This window comes from Pogona vitticeps, chromosome 12 (assembly GCF_051106095.1).
Source record: "Pogona vitticeps strain Pit_001003342236 chromosome 12, PviZW2.1, whole genome shotgun sequence".
Classification (NCBI taxonomy): Eukaryota; Metazoa; Chordata; class Lepidosauria; order Squamata; family Agamidae; genus Pogona; species Pogona vitticeps.
The window spans coordinates 23598746-23618166 of record NC_135794.1 but is presented as its reverse complement, the minus strand read 5'-3'; the positions used below and the strand labels follow the sequence as shown (position 1 = coordinate 23618166).

Here is a 19421-nt window from a genome sequence, read left to right as displayed (position 1 = left end):
TGCGGAACCGCCTCTGCTCCGGCGGGGCTGGCTGAGGATCGTGCGGGAATTGGCTCGCCACCACCCTCTCTCCTTCTCGGAGTTAGCTTCGCCTTCACAGGCTCCCGCTCCCGGAGGTGGGTAAGAGATATACTGTATATTTCTTTCATCCCCAAACCTTACGGGATCCGGTGGTGGTTGTTTATGCGGGCATCTCCGGCGCTGCCGTTCACACGTAGCGTTGGGACGGCATCACCCGTAGTTGCGAAACCGTGGGCTAGGGTTTCTCAGGTTCTTGCCCGCGTTCACACGTGGAGGGGCTCGGCCGGGGCTGCGCGCACCCGACCGGCGTGTAGGCAGTCTCAAGCCTGGGGTAGAGGGCGCCTTTCTGTTCCCACGAGCCGGGGGGGGCGACCCGCTACTGAACACCGTGACAAGGATTCCCCCCGAGGAGACCCGTGTGCCCAGGGTTTCTGCTGATGGCCGTTTGCAAGCCACGGGTTCGATCTCGGTTTAGTCGTATCTGGAGTTGGAGTGAAGCTGTTGAAACGCCGGGGATCGAGGCCCATTTCGTTGCCAAGGGTTTGTACTACGGGCAGGGTCGGCTCCATTCCGACGTGCTGCGGCAGCCCGCCTGTTTCTAGAACGCCAGTACAGTACATCCCATTCCAATCGCGGAGGATGCTTCCCCGCTTGGCAAGGCAGAGCTTCCTGTCGTGTTCTGTTTACCCTGCGCTCGACGGCGCGTAACTGAGAACGTGTGAACAGCCTCGCAGGAGAGGGAAAGCTCTGGCGCGGGAACCCGAGCCTGGCGGCCGGTCCCTTCACATGCACCCAGGTAGCAGTTCCGCCTCAGCGGGCGGACCTGGATGGTTGAGCCAGAGCCGGAAACCCGCCCGACGCGTGTCGGTTGGTGCGCACGTGACGTGCCCTTGCGGGGGCGATGCGTGGATGGGAAAGAAGGAGAAGAAGGTCTCTCCCGAAGAGCGGCAAGGGAGCCCGCCCGGCTGCCCCCTCCAGGGAAGCGAGCCTCGGGAGGCAGCTCCGGGGGAGGGTCCCGCTCTCTCAATTCCCCCCCCCCTGCCGTCTAGGTCCTGAGTTCGGAAAAGCGCCGGGGGGGGGGGAAGCGAGAGAGAGAGCGCGAGAGTGGCGCGAGGGCGCTCTGCACGTGCTCAGAGTCCTCTGGCGGCCTGCTTCCCCAGAGGGAGCGCCTGGGGAGGGTGGGCGGGGGGAGGAGAGGGGGCGCGAGGCGGGGGCCCTAATGGGCCCCAGCTGGGAGCCGGGCGGGGGGTGCCGCGCACGTGCTGGCTCGCTCCCGCTCCCCTCCGCCTCGCCTCGCGCGCCAGCCACGTGCCCAGCCCACCTGGGGCCGCGCGCCCCGCGGGGTGGGGGGGGGGGAAGAGAAGGAAAGGCGGGCTCAGCTGGGCGCCGGAGGGCGGCCTGAGGCAGGCGGCTCCCCTCCCCTTCCCCGCCGGCCTCCCTCCGTTTCCCCGCCGAGGGGCCCGGGCGGCTCCCCCTTGCCTTGCCTTGGCGGGCTGGGCTGAGCTGAGGCGAGCGAGCCAGCCCCAGGGCCTCGCCGCCCTCCCCTCTCTCTCTTCCCCCCCCCGGGGGTGCCTGCCCGGCAGCGCCTCTCCCCCAGCCCCCTTTTTGAGGTGGGTCTCGCCGAGGGGGTCCCGGTCGAGCGGGGGCGTGAGTGGAACCTCCAACTCTGACCCGCCGCCCCCCCCCGCGTGGTCTGAGATATTTTTTTTGGTGGGTGTGGGGGATAGGGGTCAAGGAAGGGCGCCTCTGAGCATGAAAAGAGGGCCTCCCGGGCAGGGCTTGAGGGGGAAGGGAGCCCGGCTTGGCCCAAGAGGCAAGGGGTGCGAAGGGGACGACGGCCACCCCCCCTCTTGCTCATGGTTTGGCAGTGGGGGGGTCCTATTCTGACCCCTGGGATGGGGCCGCGTGCCCCCCCACCCCCATCTGGGGAGGGGAGGGGGGGCTCCTGGTTCTTTTCCGAACAGGTGCCTCTTTTGCTCTCCAGGAAGTGGAACCTCCTGGAATAAAACCGGACGGCCTCTTTCTAATGCCACGGCACCCCCTTCGGACACTTTGCAAGGGGTCTTGACACCCGTCCCTCTTTCTGGTGTTTATTGGAGAGGCGGAAGTGGCGAGCGCGGTGGGAAGAAGGAGGAAAATAGGAGGAGGGGGGGTATGCATGCATGTATGCATGTATGTGTGCATTTAAGTATGTCTGTCTTATTAATCTCAGTGCTCTTCTTGTTGGTCATTTAATGTTTGTTGTCACATTGGTAACCCTCCTTTCTACCAAGGAAGTCGGGGTCCCAAATCTTATCTTCACTGCAAGCTTGCCAGGTACATACATACAGGAGAGAGACAGAGACAGACAAGACAGCGAGAGAGCAGATCAGCCATCCACTAAAGCTGATGGCTGAGCCCTGTCTCCAGACTGGTCTTCAAATTAGGAATGGAGAGGTGTGGCCCTCCAAAGGCTGCCAGCAACCATCATCCTCTGCCACTGTGTGTACCAACCGGTCTTAGTGGGAATGGCTGTCCTGCAGCCCTCTGCTCCTCACCCCTCTGTTTTTTTTTTTAATGAACAATTTTTAATGAACAGCCAGGGTTTCTTTTCAGGTGTTCTGTTACAGCCAGTTCAGAGTCCAGTGGCAGAGAATAGACCATTTCACAAGGGAATATTTTGCATGGGGTCTTTCCTATCCTAAAGTTTAGCTTGCATTTCCTACTTGAGGGAGGTTGGAAACATGTGGTCTTGTGAAGGTGCATGACACTTGGTTAAAACTTGTGTCTTATTGCAGGAATGTTCTCCCTTTATTTCAAGAATTTTGCAGGAACAAAACAGTTAAAGCAAAGCAAAGCATTAATGCTCTAGAAATTGCATAACCTTGGTAGGGTCACCAATTAGTAAACAAAGCAAGCTAATCTGCAAGCTGAAGGCAATCAAAAACAGGTCGTGGTACTTTGCCAGCTAGTTAACACTTAAAAGATTTAGAGCTTTTAGCAATGAGCTCTCTGTCTGTAGTTTGATCCTCAGCAGTGGATCCTAGTCCTCTAAGATGTGACTGTCTATAAGACACATGTTTGAGAAAGACTGATGTGTTTTAGCAAACTGTCATCCAGCTCATCTCATCTTCATAAGATCGCCCAGCTACCATGTGCCTTCGTAAAACCATTGGATCCACAAGAGGAAACTGCTTAAAAAAAAAGGTGGTGGAAAACAAAAATGATTTATGCAGCCCATCTCTGCAATTTTAAACCAAGGAGTTAAAGCCTTGTTACAGAATTTAAGGGCATTGAAAAAAATAGCATTTAAATAAAGAACGTTTTTTTAAAAAAAGCATTTAAAAATCTCAAACCACGGAGCACCGCTCTTTAAACAGAAAGAGTTAACATTCCTTTGATTTTAATCCATGAACTGGCAGGGCCTCCATTTGCAAAGCAAGGGGAAGGTTGTTGTTTTTGCGTCCTGGGGTTGAGCCGCCAACATGGCTTGGATCGGGTAGCCCTGGAAAGTGGGTGCCGGTATTAGAGTTGTTTTTGTGAAGGCGCAGGGCTAAAAAAAAAAAAAAAAAAAACAAGTGTTGAAATAGCAAGGTTCGGTTTCTGCTTGGCTCCCGTGGCAGGGCACGGTAATGGCGGAAGGGGAAGCAGCGGGGAAGGATGCTGATTTGATAAACTGACTTGGGAGCAAGAGCAAAAACCGGAGCTGTTGCTGGTCCGGGCCAGCTCCCCCACCCTTTTGCCCTAATTAGAGGTACCTCACCCTTCACGCCGGGCTCATGTTGTTCTCTACGAGTCTGCTTTCCTGGCCAGCACAAACCTCGGCTGTTTAGGTTGCGCCGTTTCCAAAGCCCGGCTTCGACCGGCTGCCCAGTTTGCTTTAGTCATTCAGATTCTGGCGGGGTGCACTTGACTCTGTTTTCTTCTCTCTCCCCCCCCTCCCCTTCTCTTCCCTCACTGCAGAAACCTCTCACTCTTTTTCTTTCTTAAAGGCACCGGAGGAGGATGGCCAGCCCTAAACCCACAGGACTGTCGTGGGGAATCACCTGGTTCACCGTTGCCATCGCCATCTGTGCCCATCTGCAGGTAGGGGAAGTGGCTTCAGCAAGCTGCTTGCAGGCCAGATGCCTGATGAATGTCGCTGAGCAAGCCAGCAAACGACAGAGGAGGCACTTACACGCTTCTCTATTGCTGATGCTTCTCTATTGTTGCTGCGTAGAAAAAAAAAGAGGGGTCTTTTTGGTGGTGGTTCCTATCTTCCTTTTCTCGGATTTGATTTCACCTTGTCCATCAGGACGGTCAAGGTGTGGCTCAAAGAGGGAGGTGGTGGGCAGCTTGAGCAGTGGGTTGTGTTGGAGGAGGAAAGGTTTTGACTCCGCCGTGAAAGCAGAGACGGGTTGCGTGCAAATGTTGGCAGGATGCCAGCTTAAAAATGAAAAGGTCCCAAAGCAACGAGGATGGGAAGTTCTAGACATAACAGAGAAACCTTAGAGAATCAGTGGCTGTGATTTTCCAGATTCTTCTTTGGAAAGCAAGACAGGGCTATAGCCATTAATCATCTGACCCAGAACAATGTGATAGGTCAGGTTGCGGGTGATGGATCCAGGTGTCAACAGTCCCACGTCTCTATCGGGATCCATTGCTGTGAGCTTGTCTAAGAGTCAGTTTGAGTTGTTATTTCCCTGAGCCTTGATGGCTTGCTTTTTTAAAAAATGTATGGTCTGGGATTGAAAGATTGCAAAGATGGGTCTGGCTGCCTTATGATGCCCATAGACATCGTGTTGTTCCAGGACATGGAAAAGTTAGGCATGTGGCTAAACTCAGCTTCCCGTGCTGTCTGGAGCCTGGCCACATCAGCCCGTCACCAACAGGTTAAACTCACCTGGAAGCACCTTCTACAAGGGTTTCTTTTAATCCAGGATCACCATCAGACCTGGGTCTGATCTCACTGTGGGACCTCATTGGTTTGGCTTCTGAAACAAACAGGTGACTGACCCTCTGAGGTCACACCAAGAGTTGATGGATACCCAGAATAAATAAAGCACACATCTGTCCTGACGGAATAAAGAGGAGGTGAGGTTGCGAACCATGGGCAAGGTATGGCTGAAGGTTCTGCCTGGCCGACAGCTAGGCTGAAATCTGTAGCAGTTCTGAGGCAATGCCTACCGAAGCAATCTGTAGAACGAAGAAGGACTACTTTACATTTCGTCTGCCTTTTCCGTGCGACTCTCCAGGGTGAACGAATCAGCACAAACTGGTTGCAAAGCATTATGGGACTTCCAGTCTAGAAGGATAGTGGATCACAGGTCCCGGTGACTTCTCTAAGATGAGGCGATCCACCCGAGGTCACACAGTGGTTGAAATCCAGTAATACGTCGCAGCTAGAGTAGGCCCATTTGAATTAGTGGGATGCATGGAGGAGCTGACTCAGTGAATCACCGGTGATTCGGTGGGCCTGCTTTAATGGCCACTTACTGCTGGATTTCAGCCAGTGATATTGGGGGGGGGGAGAGAGTGTTTGAATCCTGACCCCCCCCACATTTCAATCACATGACTTCTCAGGGTGTGGGCTCAGAGCCGCTCAGGGTAAGTTTAATGTTCGTGTATACTCATTACGAAAACTTTTGCTATTTCCCCTCCTTTGTGCTGCGCCCATTAGACAGTACAGTAAGCAGGAAGAGGAAAGAGCCTCTGCTCTATAGATCAAGATGATTTTTGAGATGAAAGGGCAATTTTGAGTTAAATCTGCTCAGAAGCATAGTGTTGTCTTTTTTAAAAAGTTAGATAAGAAATTTCCCTCAGAGAAAGTCTGTTAACAAATTTGTAAAGCATACTCTTCAGTGATATATGTGGTGTTGTCTTTGACATGCTTACTCAATGACAGCATTACCACAGCACTTATGCAAGTCCTTGCAGTTACTTTATGACTAATGGCAGTTTTTTTTTTTTTAAAAATTAATGTTCTTGAGATCCAAACAGCTGTTTCCTGGTGGGTGTGCATGGGGGGGGAGCAGAGAACGTGTACGTCAACAGAACAAAGGCTGATCAGAATCCAAATGCTGATTTTAAAACGGTTTCTGTGTTAACACGTGTGTTTCTGTGTTCTAGTTGCTTTGATGTTCGTCTCCCCAGATTAAGAGAGAAAAGTGAAGGGCAGCAAGTATTGGCTGCCTGTATAAAGTTGGCACGGCGTTTTATTCTCTTAAGGTACCAATAGGCCAAGTTTGATAGACAATATTGAAAATGTACACACCAAGATAAAACAAAGATCTGCTCACCCTTCCCCCCAGAAGCCTCAATGATTGATCAAACTGAGCTAATACGTTGACTAAATGTGCATTGAAATATATGACTCTTTTGGTCCTAAGCATGGGATGGAAGAGAGTTGTCATCTTTTTCTGTTAATTGCTCCAGGGGTTAAGACGCAGCCCCTGCATTCAAACAAAAAATGCCCCCCCCCACAGCTTCTGCTTGACCATGCAGTTTTTCCTTCCCAGTGACTTATATCAAGGAGTGACTTCCCCATCTTGTCTGAGATTGCAGGCTATTTATGTCACAGAACTTAATGGGGAGACATTGAGGATGATGCTGTACCTTTTTTGGGGGGTTGTATTTGAGGTTCATTGAAATGGGACGAGGGAAAAAGATGGTTGTTTGAGTCTGTTCCAACTCTGCAGAAGGCAGAGATTGCAGAAGTCCTGATTTTAGCAGTAAAAGCGCTAACGGACAAGGAAAACTGAACTCTCATTGCCCAGGCTTTTTCTTCCTAAAGATTCTAGATCTCCAAGATTGAAACAGAGATACAGTTAACATGTCACTAGGTGCAGAGCTCCCTCCAAAATAAAAGACTGTCTATTTCCTGTGACGTAAGCTGGCCCCAAGCCAGATTTTGCAAAGTAGGCTGGCTTCTGTTTTATAAGTCACAGTTGGGAAATAAGCACAGCTTTGTTTTAGAAGGCAATGAAATACATTCTAATTATACAATGGAATTAAGGCAAAAGTGAATTGCAAGCAGTTATGTAGCAAGCCACTCCTGCGTCATTCTGCATGTTTCTATGTAGGATATTGCAGATTAGGGTGATTTGAGAAACACTCACTTTTCCAATGGGGTTGCCTTGGTGTAAATGCCGTAAAGTACACTTTAACAGAGGAATGCACTTAAACCTGGTTTAAACAACCCTTGCAAAAAAAATAAATAAGAATAATGCTAACAGAGTGTTATATTTACATCCAGAACAAATACAGAAATACTGTGTTTCCTCTGAGACAAAACAATTTCGTTTCATCGTGAGTTTTCGTAAACGGCAGTCCAGACACATTTTTCAGCCATGTGTCTGGAGAAGTGAGTTGCAGTAACTTGATGATACACAGGGTCCCTTCTAGCTCTGCAGTTCCAAGATGTTGTTGTTGTTGATGATAATGATGAGTCCATGAGAGTAAAAGTTACATTTGTTAGCCTTAAAGGTGCTACAGTGTTTCTGTTTTTGTTACTGCTGCTGCATCAAACGCAAGCTACTGCTCTGCAAAGTGTGTCGTATCTGTCTTTGATTTGTAATTAATGTTGCAAGGGAGAGAACTGTAAAACAGTTTTTACTAAGCAATCTGTGGAAGAGTCTGGTTTCCAGCAACTTTCAAGTTTGTCTTGTTTCCGGACTGCTGGGAAACACGTGGAACCCCACGTTTGCCCAACTGAAGTGTAAAATGATGTTCAAAGGCACTCTTAATGTTGTAATTACCACGTCGCTGCTCCGTATTAACAGCTGCCATGACTGTCAAAGTGGGAGATGCCCTGTTGTTTAATAACACCAGTTTATAAGGGCTAAGTATAAGTGGAGCATTTCTTTATGGACAAGGGTGGTGCTTAAGCTTTTTTTTTTTTTTTTTTTTTTTTGCTTTCCCAGAAATCTGGATCATTGGGAGGAGCATTTAGGGTGTGCTCTTCTGTCAGTACGTACACGCATCTGGCATGCTGTAGGGCAGTCAGTCATGGATGCTGAAAAGGCACGCCTTCCTGGGCATCTTAATAACAAAACATGCATGGTGTTCGCTTCTTCTTTTTGGAAGGTAGAGATGGAAACGAAGGCCACAAGTTCATCTGTTTTGATGAAAGCACTAATTCCACATTTCTGGAGGCTCTTGATAGGGAACTTTTTTATTTATTTCCAAAACACACATTGTTTCAGATCATCAGTCTCATTCTGAACGTATGTTAACTTCTTGCTTGCGGATGAAATCCGAAGATCACAGATGCACACGCCTCAGTTGCTGGGGCCAACTACGTGCAGTGATTCTCCACCTGGGGTCCCCAGAGGTTCTTAGACTAAAACTCCCAGAAGTCTTCACTGCTAGCTGTGCTGGCCAAGCTTGCTGGGAGTTGTAGTCCAAGAACCTCTAGGGACCTACGGTTGAGAACCACTGCACTATATCACAGCAGCCTTTTCTATACGAGAGGAGACTTGGAAAGGCCACTGGGTAGTCATGTCACACCGATGGCTGCATGTAGGATTCTACCTGCTGGACCCCTTTTTATTTACCTGGAGTGCCTGTGTATCATGTTAAAAAAGCTCATAAACCGTGTGTGTGTGTGTGTGTGTGTGTGTGTGTGTGTGTGAGAGAGAGAGAGAGAGAGAGAAAATACAGTTTTATTTCTTAGGGAAAGACTTTTTCACCTATAGTGTCTATGACTCCCTTCCTGACTCCCCTGCTGAGATTATTTTGATGCAGAAACAAGGCTGGCTGACATGATTGCAAGGAGACGCAGGTATAAATCAGGAGTCTGTCTTGGCCCCTTTGCACCCCAATAAATGTTTCTTCGGCTAGCACCTTGTAAGCTGCTTCATAAGACTCTGGACGCTTTGGCTCTGGGCCTGCTTGGCTGATTCATCCTAAGATCAGCTGGTTTCCAAAAGGGCTTTTATGGTTCTGCTTTGCTTTTTCTGTTTTGTTTTGGGAAATGTTATTTTCCTTATGTTGTGAACTGTCAGGGTCCTGCTGCAAAGAGGTGAGAGCCTAATGCAAATAACACCCACCTTGGATAAATCAGAATGAATTTCCCCAGACTTTGTCTAGGTAACCAATTTTTTTTTTAAAGCCCTTATTCTTTTTCCAGTTATGTGGTCCTTCTTCCTTACTGATGTAACTCTCCACTACAGCTGCTGCAGACATTGAAGTGTGATAAGTGGCATTGGTGATAGCCTAGTTTTAGGGCAAGATTCCCTTGCATTTTGAATCCTGGCTACTAATTCTGGTTGTCTAGATCTTGGTAAAGGAGCAGGGCTCTCCAAAACAGGCCAGTCAGGATTTGAAGCTGAGGAGTTGTTGAGGGGGGAATAAAACCCTTGGCCGTGAGATTTGAAGGGAGAGAGAAAACTGGCATCACAGATTTTATTTTCCTGGGGAGCTTTTTTTCAGTAGAAAGTGCATTGACAAAAATGAATCAGAAAGCATGGCTCTTTTCAAGCAACCCCCCCACAAAGGATGATGTCAGTAATCTGTGTCCTCATGGTTTCTCCCTGATCATCTTAATTAGGTTTTGGGATACAGCAACCTAATGAAATATATGACCAAAACGCTCCAGGATGCCACTGAAATGTATGGTTTTGGGTTGTGTTGCAGAATAATCTTTCAGTGAAAGGAAGCTGTAAATGCATTTTCAATACCATAGGCTCGTTTTAATGTGTATTTACATCTCCAAGGGGAATACCAGTTGAAAATGAAGGAGCAATTAGATTACTTGAAAAATGCATTTTGTTTAGGGTTGTGAGTCTCTCGGGCCTTCCAAACATCCGGTTAGCTTAATCTGTTTGTAAATCACAATCTTTAAAGTCATTTATATCTGTCTCCTGTATGTCTTTTAAAGACACACATGTTTTTGAATGGGAAAAGGATCTGTTGTTTTGTGGTTAGCTTACTGTCATCTGCTAAGGACCAGACTAATGTGCCGGTAAGGGAGTGTAGCAGCTGGTTACTTCACAAATGTTTTGGAAGTTTGTATGCTGCTTTTGCACACATGATGCAGAAAGCAGGGTACAATAAAAGAAATGGCACTCACAAAAGGACAATTTGGGAGAAGATAAAAATAGAAATGTTTTCATTACAGAAACTACAAAATATGCAACCCCAGAACTGGACACAATACTCCAAGTGAGGTCTAACCAAAGCAGAATAGAGTGGTACTATCACGTCCCTTGATCTAGACATGACACTCCTATTGATGCAACCAAGAATTGCATTGGCTTTCTTGGCAGCCGCATCGCACTGCTGGCTCATGTTCAGTTTGTCGTCTACTAAGACTCCTGGATCCCTTTCACAGGTGCTGTTGTCTAGCCAGGTGTCTCCCATCCTATACCTGTTCCATTCATTTTTTTTCTGCCTAGGTGTAAGACTTTACATTTCTCCCTGTTGACATTCATTTTGTTAGTTTTGGCCCAGGACTCTAATCTCTCAAGGTCATTTTGAATTTTAATCCTATTCTCTGGGGAATTAGCAACCCCTCCCAATTTGGTATCATCTGCAGATTTAACCAGCCTACTCTCTATTCCTTCATCCAAGTTACTGATAAAAATGTTGAATAGCACAGGGGCCAGAACAGAACCCCAAGGCACCCCATATAGTTACTTCTCTCCAGGACGAAGAGAAGCCATTGGTGATCACCCTTTGGGTTCGCTCGGTCAACCATGTACAAATCCATCAAACAGTAGCACTGTCTAGCCCACATTTTACTAGTTTCCTTGTGTATGTTAAGTGGTTCTAATTTATACTGATTTAGTATAGTGGTTCCTAGTCTTGGGTTCCCCAGATATTTTTGGACTTTTAGCAACCAGTTGTGCGCTCAGGATCTCTGGCCTTCTAGTGGGTACGGCCAGCCTTGTTCCTATAAATCCTTGGAGCCTTGGCAACATCCAGTGTTTCTGTTGAATCTAGAAAAGCCTGGGACCAGCATCCATGCAAAAATGGTGGGAAGGGATCATAAGCACAGGGCAGGTGACACATAGTGGTTATAGTTAACGTTTGTTGCGGTTGAGCCTTATGTGTTGTGCTCCGTGGCTCAGCAGCCATTAAGAAGCATATGCTTTTTCCAAAGATGAACCTGTTTGCTCCACCACAACTAGATTTTTTTCAGAGCTCTGTGCCTTAAATCCCCTGCTGTGATGAACAGATGTGTTTGGAGCACGTAGGAGCATCCCTTCTTCAAATAAGCTACGTGTGATCATCTAGTGTGTTCTTGTGTGTTGTGATTCTTTGGGAGGCAACGTAGAATGCTGTGAAAACAATATATTTTTTGCTTAAAGCTGTACCCATAAATGGCTTGTGACTGGAGCTCAGGAGGCCCCCTGAAATTTTGGGGTGAAGACCCCCTTACCCAGTCCGCAAGCAGCCCTGTGGGCAATTCAGAATGTTTCTACTTACCATTTTAGGCTGCTTTTTAGATTTGGGAAATCAGGGCCTGTTTGTCTTTATTGGACTCAATTCACTGGCAGTCTTGACTGAGCAGAGATTGCCGTTCCCAGGGCTTAAAACTGGCTCCACTCTGAACTTGAGCAGGACAAGCGTGGGTTGGTGTAAAGGCATTGAGCCCTAATGTTGTAATATTTGGGATAGCTGTTCAGATACAAAATGTGTTTTCATTGTTCAAAGAAGGATGACCATTGGGGTCAAGAGGAGGACATGAATCCCTTGTTTATTCTTTCCCCTCTGCTTGTTGGAGACAAATCTAAGTTGATTTTTTTTATTTAGTTCTAACTGCTTAGCTGCATTTCCTCTTCACCATTTTATCTGCTCTTTGTTCTATAGTGCAAGAAGAAGAGCAGATGGTATTTTAAAGCTGTTTCCACCTCTATTAACTTTTCTGAGAAGCTGCTTTTGCTTCTCCCACACTGCTGCCTCCTCTCCTGGAGAGGGGGGAAACAGAGAGAGAGAGAGGGAGGGAGGGAGGGAAAAAAAGATAATTTGCCTGCTGCACATAAGTTTTGCAAAACTGGAAACAATTTCCATTTGCTAATGTCAGTTTTTATTGCGTGTCATTGAAGAGCATTCTATCAGGTGTTCCAAACTATATCTCTTGGCAGGAATGTTCTTGAACTACTGCAGAGGGACACAGCAGAAAACCATCCAAGATCGTGTATGTGTAATCTTCTTTCTTTCTTTTTCTTTCCTCCTCCTCTCTTTTTATAAAAATTGAAGCAGAAGATGGAAACTTGCTTTTTAAAAAGAAAGCCGGCGGGCTTTTTGCCATGAATGCTGTATTTAAAAAAGGGGGGGGGAAACCCACTTGGAATATTTCAGTGGATTTTTATCTTCTTTAAATAGAAGTATGGAGGGAAGACACAGGTGCATGAGGATCTGAAGTTTTTTTTAACTCTGCACACCATTTTATCCAGGGGTACGAAGAAGACTGACATCAGCATGATGGAATGTTGATTGGCAGGGCCCTGTAGTTTTTTCTTAGCCGCTTCTGCTGGAAAGCAAGTGCTTCAAAGAAAGCTGTTGATTTTTTTAAATGCACCCTTGCCTTCAGAGAGACTCAGTATTTTGCTGTGCATGGGCATGAAGTCAGGGTTTTCTTTAAAAAAAAATTAAACCTGAATGAAATTTACCAACGGTGGCAGATACTCTGCATCTTCTAGAATAGGGCATATTTTAGAGCCGCTACAGAATCCATGCTGTAACCATTTCCAGGGCAGAGACAGCTTATTATTGGCTGCAGATAATATTGTTTGGGAAGCAAAAAGAAAAAGGGGAGGGGAAAAAAAGGAATGGGCACAGCAGTGAAACCTATGGCGCTATGAAATCCAGGGATTACATGGCGTCTTAGAGCAATTTAAACTAACAGCACATGGTTGTTTCTGCTTTCGAATGGAAGATCAAAGTGGGCAACTGAACCAAATTGTGCCTGGCAGGACCCGTTGCATACGTCACATTGCAAAAACCACACTTCTGTATCTGAATTTGGGAGTATTCCAAATATGGGATGCCGTGCTTAAGGAGGCAGAGGGGGGGAAAGGGAATAAGAGTCTAGCATTTCTTTAGAATAATTTAGATCATCTGGGTGGCTCATTGAGTTGGGCAGAGTGAGAGACCAAGAGTTCAATTCCTCACTGTGCCTTGCTTGGAGAAAAGCCAGCCTGTGGAGCCTTGGACAAGCTGGACACAGTTCCAGGGCAGCCCAGAAGGAAGGAAAGGTGGCGAACAACTTACAGAACTCTGGAAAAAATAGCAGACTGTTGTTGCTGCTGTGTGATATTGCAATGAAAGAAACCAGTTGGCTGGTGATGATGATTTGGCCGTATGGTCAAGTGATTCTTGTAGATGGAATTAATTTATTTTGGAATGCTTGCTTCATCATCCTCACATATATCACTCGGGGTGCTTGATGGTGATTAGCCCAATGGGCTGTTTCCAGACTGAGTCCTGAGGCTATTGGATGAGTGAGTGATTTAAACGGGTCTATGGTCAGCAATCCCCCCCCTCACTGTGCCATCTGCCACTAGAGCCAGCCTGGGTGGCCTTGGGCAACCTGCAGAGTCCCAGAAGATGGGAAATGGGAAACCACGTCTGAGTTGTCTCTGCCTCAGAAACCTTGAGAAGGGTCACCCTAAGTCAGAATTGACTTGATGGCATATTATTATTATTCTCTTTCTAATATGCCCTATCCACTCCATGCTGAACCCCGTCTTTGCCAGATACTGGAAGCTAAGCTGGGTCACACTTGGTGTGTACACGAGACAACATGATTCTTTTCTGCCCACCCCACTTTTATCCCTAGGTCCCTGGTATTCAGTAGGGGTCACTTACCTACATGTTAACTGGGCCGTGGGTATCTAGCTGTCCAAAACCAATGAGATGGAGTGTGTTAACTATGATGGATCAACAGTTGACGTATGCAATTGGGTCCTGTCTTTGAGGTGGGAATGGGTTAGAGAAGATTCCCAAAGTGATAGTTCAAAGGGTTTGAAATCCACACGATTTCACCTTTTTTCCCCACTGCGCATGGAGTGTTTCGCTCCACGCTAATTGAGAATGACATTATGGTGGGAGTCTCTCTTGCAGGGCTCTTAGCTAATATAAACCGAGTAGAAAAATAGCTGCCTGAATTGTTACGTAGTGCAAAATATCTCGGAGGTAGATTCTTATCTGTCATGAGGTGAAGAACTCCTAAGCAAGGATAGTATATTAACGGTGTTGGAGCTACCCCGTCCAAGACTAAACCCCTTCAAATTGCAGGCAGAATAATTACATGCCTTGACCTGTTTAAACAGCTGCTGTTTAAAGTGTGCAAGGATCAGAATGATGTCTCCTGCTTCGGGCTGGTAGAGTTCGGTGGTCCGATTTTTCTCTGTGATTTGTGGCTTCAGACTGAGCAGTAACAGATTTTGTAAGACCCTAAGACAGCCTGCTGATGAAATGTGTCAGTGTTTTATGGCTCTTTTGACCCTGTCTTTGTAGGTACATATGCCAAAGTAAGAAAAAGCCATAAGAGTGGGAGACTTTTTGTATAAAGGCAGGTGTATCATCACTAATTGGGACATGGTGGCGCTGCGGACTTAACCGCAGAAGCCTGTGCTGCAAGGTCAGAAGACCAGCAGTCGTAAGATCAAATCCACGTGATGGAGTGAGCTCCCGTCGCTTGTCCCAGCTCCCGCCAACCTAGCGGTTCGAAAGCATGCAAATGCAAGTAGATAAATAGGGACCACCTCGGTGGGAAGGTAACAGCGTTCTGTGTCTAAGTCGCACTGGCCATGTGACCATGGAAAGATTGTCTTCGGACAAAAATGCTGGCTCTATGGCTTGGAAACGGGGATGAGCAGCGCCCCCTAGAGTTGAACACGACTGGACAAAAATTGTGAAGGGGAACCTTTACCTTTACCTTTATCATCACTAATGACAAAGATGAACCTAATAGTAATTTGCATTAGTATTGGCATATTGGTGAGGGGCTGACACCGTTGCTTGCTGTGCCTCAGGCAGCAATATCCCTCGGGCCGTCACCCCGGCAGTAGTAAGCTAGGAGACTCCATGGCCCACTTGGGTGTGGGGCATTTTTAACGCTTTCCTGAACTGCAGCCCAATTTCTATCTTATTTTTATTGACCTCTTCTTGACTCAGCATTGTGTGTAAAAGAGAAGAGGAGGAAGAGGTTGGGTATTAAAACAAAACAAAACAGAAGCACAATCCAGAATGATAAATGGGACTCTTGCTGTAGGCGTGTCTTCCTAATAAGCTTTCAACGGCAGTTCCAAAAATCCGGCTACTTCATTTTGCGTCCCAGACGTCCGATTAATATATCCATTTTCGCTACTTCAAAATCTATTTTTTTCTTTTTCTTATGTAAGTTAGTTCCAGGGTTATGTTTCAACCCTAGCAAGTTTTTTTTTTTGCAAGCTAGATTGTTAGGACTGAAATTTAAGCTTTATTAGGATTAAGCATTTAATAATATAATTTGCTGTATGTGTTGCCTATACAACGTGCTATGAATAGATCCCCTGTATGTAAAGCGTATTTGATATTTTATACCGACTTAAACCCAATATGTTATCTTTTACTAAAGGAAATTATAAAGGAGATTATTTTTTTTCCTTTCCTTTTCCTTCTGTCAACTTAATACGGCAGAATTTTATCCCCCTAGAACTGAGGTTTGAGATTGTGCTATTGAACTTAGAACTTTGAAAGGAAGAAAAAAGAAAAGAAAATAGCATGTAATTTTTTTAAAACTTGTACTTCCAAAACCAACCCAAATAATAGTATGCGGTTGCCTATACTTTATAATTATGACAGCAGAAGGTTGGCAAGGCGAGGCCATGAATATTTATTTTAATGTGGCACATTATTTAGTGTCTATAGACCGTAACTGCATTGAAGATTTATGTACGTTCAGGGCTCTTTCAAGTGCTAATAGGGTTTTTTTTTTTTTTTTTTTTTTTTTGCACATGAAGTTCACGAATGTTAGCAAAGGGAAAAGCCCCTGTGTACCATACTTGTTCCAGAAAAGCAGAATGGATATTAAGAAAGCCTTTCTGTTTAGCTTGTGCCTAAATTGTGTGAAACAGAAAGTCGGAATTAAAGACAGCCGAATTCCCCCATAAGGCATAAAAGGAGTTTTGCTAATCCACCTAATAAGGATAGTTTTGCTTCCAGGTATGAGTGGCTTTAAGCTTAGCCAGAGCAAAGAGCCGCCAAAGTGTAAAGGGCACCTTGGATTGAGTCCTGTAAGTTTCGGCATGGAGCTGGCATGATCTGAATGCACCTATGGAGAGAAATAAACAAACATGCAAACATTTGCAAATGAAAAAAAAAAGATACGCCAAGGCTCGATTCCATCTCCACCATGCACTTAATTTCTTAGTGTGAGATTACCTTTCTTTCTAGAGAAGGGGCACAGTCTTGTAAACTCCACTGTCTTAAGTAGAGGAACAGCCCAGATAGAGGTTTATGGCTTCAGCTCCTGTTCATGAAAACCTGCATCCTGTATGGTCTTTCCCCCATTCCCACTCCAGAAGAGGTCCTTAATTTAATGCATTGCCATGAAGATGGTGGAATGACTTCATAACTCCATATAAATAATCCTTAGTCCTTATTCTTGATCTTAAAAACGACCCCATCACTTTTATTTTCCTTTCAAAACCATTGGTTTCCTAATAGTATTTTGTTACAGAGTGTTATAAATAGAGTCAACTCTGAACATGGCACATTAGGCGGTTTGTGTTCTTATAAAAGACACGCATGCCTGTTTACTGGTCAGTAGGGCTGCTGTGTGTCATGAGTCACAGAAGACAAACTTCCATTCTATTTTTAATTTAATATTCCTTTGTCTTTGTCTGTGGTCCTTGAGCTAACTCAAGTCCACTTTATAAGAAGCAGAAGAGCAGAGCCTCAGAGTTTCTCATCAACCATTAACAGCACTTGGATGGTCAGCCTAGATGAACTAAATATCCTTGGAAACAGGGGCTTCTTAACAAGCAAGAAGCTTCTGTTTATTTTAGCATAAACTATTCTCAATCTCACTTGTTGCAAAGTAGATTGTTTTCTTTTGTGATTGGTCATCCGGAGGCCAACGTGGGCCTCAGTTGCAAGTCTTATTGCTCAGGCATGGGGTTTTGAAGGAAATGTGTTCCTGGAAGGAAAAGGTACTTTTGCTTTCTAATTGCAAAGCTGGTGCTTTGTCTGGTTTGTCCCTGGCCAGGATATAGACACGGTCACTTGCTCATTGCGAGATGTGAGACCTTTAACCCTGTATGCCACTTGGCATGTCCACAGATGGAAGAGCGAGGTAAAAAATAAATCAAACCGAGAGCAGGCCCCTCGCCTTCTAAAAGGAGCAGTTTGCTTCACCTCTCAAGGAACACTTTCAGAGTGCATTGTTTTGTCAAGTGGCTGTCTGATAAAATGGGGTGTCATTAGGTGTTCAGAAAGCTTTTCCCCCGTCTCTCTCCTCTAAAAGGATCAGCTTGAGGATGTGAAGCTACGGGCGTGATGTTGGCACTTGGAGGCAGCTGCTTAGCCGAGAGCCCAGAGGCAGGCTTGGGTTGATAAAGGCTGGAGGCAACGATGACGTCGCGCTGACTTTTGGCTCTTAAGGCTTCCTAATGACACCAGAAGAGCCTGCTTCCTAATGAAGGGGCTTTTGACTGCTTACTCTGTGTCTCTTTGCTTGAGGAAGAAGCAATTCCTGCAGAAGCCATGGCAAAAGCAAATCAGATCAAGCCCATCTGCATCTGGGCTTTCTAGCCATCCATTCACCTAGATGTTGGTGGACTATGACTGCCAGCGTTCTCCACATTTACCAGCATTGGCTAGGGCTGATGGGAATTGAGGTCCACGGGCATCTGGAGGGTTGCTTCCTCCCACATTAGAGTCAAGGTTGGATGAGCTTCCCTCCTTCTGGGGGAAATGGAGCTGCAGTAATCATGGTCACTGTGATAGAACTTTCTTAAGTTGTGCCGGGTGGCCTGGAGTCCTTAGTAGAGGTGCGCAAATTTCAGTTTTTGGACTACAACTTCCAGGATTCTCTAGCAATCTGGACTGGTTAATTCTTATAGCTGTCATGGATCCCATGGTCCTACTGTAATGTTGCACAGATGCACAGCAACATGTATGTGTTTTATTATTATACGCTTGAAAGTTACACCTATCTCCAATAGGCATTTTTAAAGATTGCAGCTGAGTTCACAGTATGCCTCTTTCCTGTTTTCCTTGCATGTTTATGGCACATTCCACTACTTTGTCTTCAAGATTCCATAAGTTGTGTGTGTGTGTGTGTGTGTGTGTATGCTCCAACCTTTTCAGTACTGATCCAGGAAATTGATCTAAATAGCCAGCTTTCTTTAATGTACCCAAAACATTAATCCTTGTAGAGGTGTCAAGGAACGCATGAAGCCCATATTCTGCCTTGTTCAGGCTGTCTTCCTGAAAACTCCCCAGCCGGAGGAAGGCTGGGTGGCCCCCCAGCAGCATGATTTCTGTGCTATTGACCAGGATGCTTGGAGCGTGACCTACCTGGAAGTTTAAAGCAACAAACTGTTGGTTATTGGCAACAGATAAGAACAAATACAAGCAACTGTGCCCATTTTCAAGAGTTGTGCAGGTGTGGAAAGGTCAGATACCAATGCACCTCTCTTGGATGTTTGGCACTGGCAAAAATAATTTGCCTTCTGACATTGCGACTGATAAAAATTTAGCCACAGTGATAATGCTAGATTTGTTTTGTCCTACAGCAGAAATTTGAAATAGGGCTCGGTGGATCAGTCCGGTAAAACACCTAATAAAGGGCCGGTAATGGACAGAGGGACATGGTGGCACTGCGGGTTAAACCGCAGAAGCTTCTGTGCTGCCAGGTCAGAAGACCAGCCATTGTCAGATCGAATCCATGTGACGGAAGGAGCTCCCGTTGCTTGTCTCAGCTCCTGCCAGCCTAGCAGTTCAAAAGCATGTAAAAATGTGAGTCAATAAATAAGTACCACCTCAGTGGGAAGGTAACGGCGTTCCGTGTCTAGTCACGCTGGCCACGTGACCACGGAAGCTGTATGCGGACAAACACTGGCTCTACCACTTGGAGACAGGGATGAGCACTGTGCCCTAAAGTCAGACACGACTGGACTCAATGTCAAGGGGAACCTTTACCTTTACCAACAGACAGAAGGACTCTAACCTACAGATGGGATCCCAGAAAGTTCTGGCTTTGACTTCCTTCTGCTCCTAAAGAGTGGTTTCAGCTGTTTCTGGTGGAGAACAGATTAATGTAATGGTGAGCAAGTTTTCCACCAGGAGGTAGCAACCTTTGTTGAGTTGCCCGTCTTCTGTCTGTCATTGTGGACACATGTGCCATGACATTGTGGCGGGGTGCAGTTTGTAGATTCGGCTCCACATTCTTAGCTGTCTCTCTGTGCCTGACCCGGAGAGACAGCAGACTTCTTGGTGCTTAACAG

The 19421-nt window shown here is 46.3% G+C and overlaps 1 protein-coding gene across 5 annotated transcripts in view; it reads left to right on the top strand.

Annotated features, from left to right (window-relative positions):
* Positions 1–19421, top strand: part of ADAMTSL3 (ADAMTS like 3) — a 152857-nt gene continuing 133436 nt past the window's right edge. For 2 of the 5 annotated variants that reach the window (XR_013539021.1, XM_078381150.1), the window contains exon 1: positions 3547–4086. Coding sequence is in view for 4 of the 5 variants with exons in the window: in XM_078381150.1 (XP_078237276.1) it covers positions 4006–4086 (81 nt within the window). In the remaining variant the exon portion in view is untranslated. Of the gene's footprint in view, positions 121–724; positions 818–3546; positions 4087–19421 lie in introns of those variants that run through there. The other 3 variants (XM_072982133.2, XM_072982132.2, XM_072982134.2) reach the window with 3 other exon arrangements.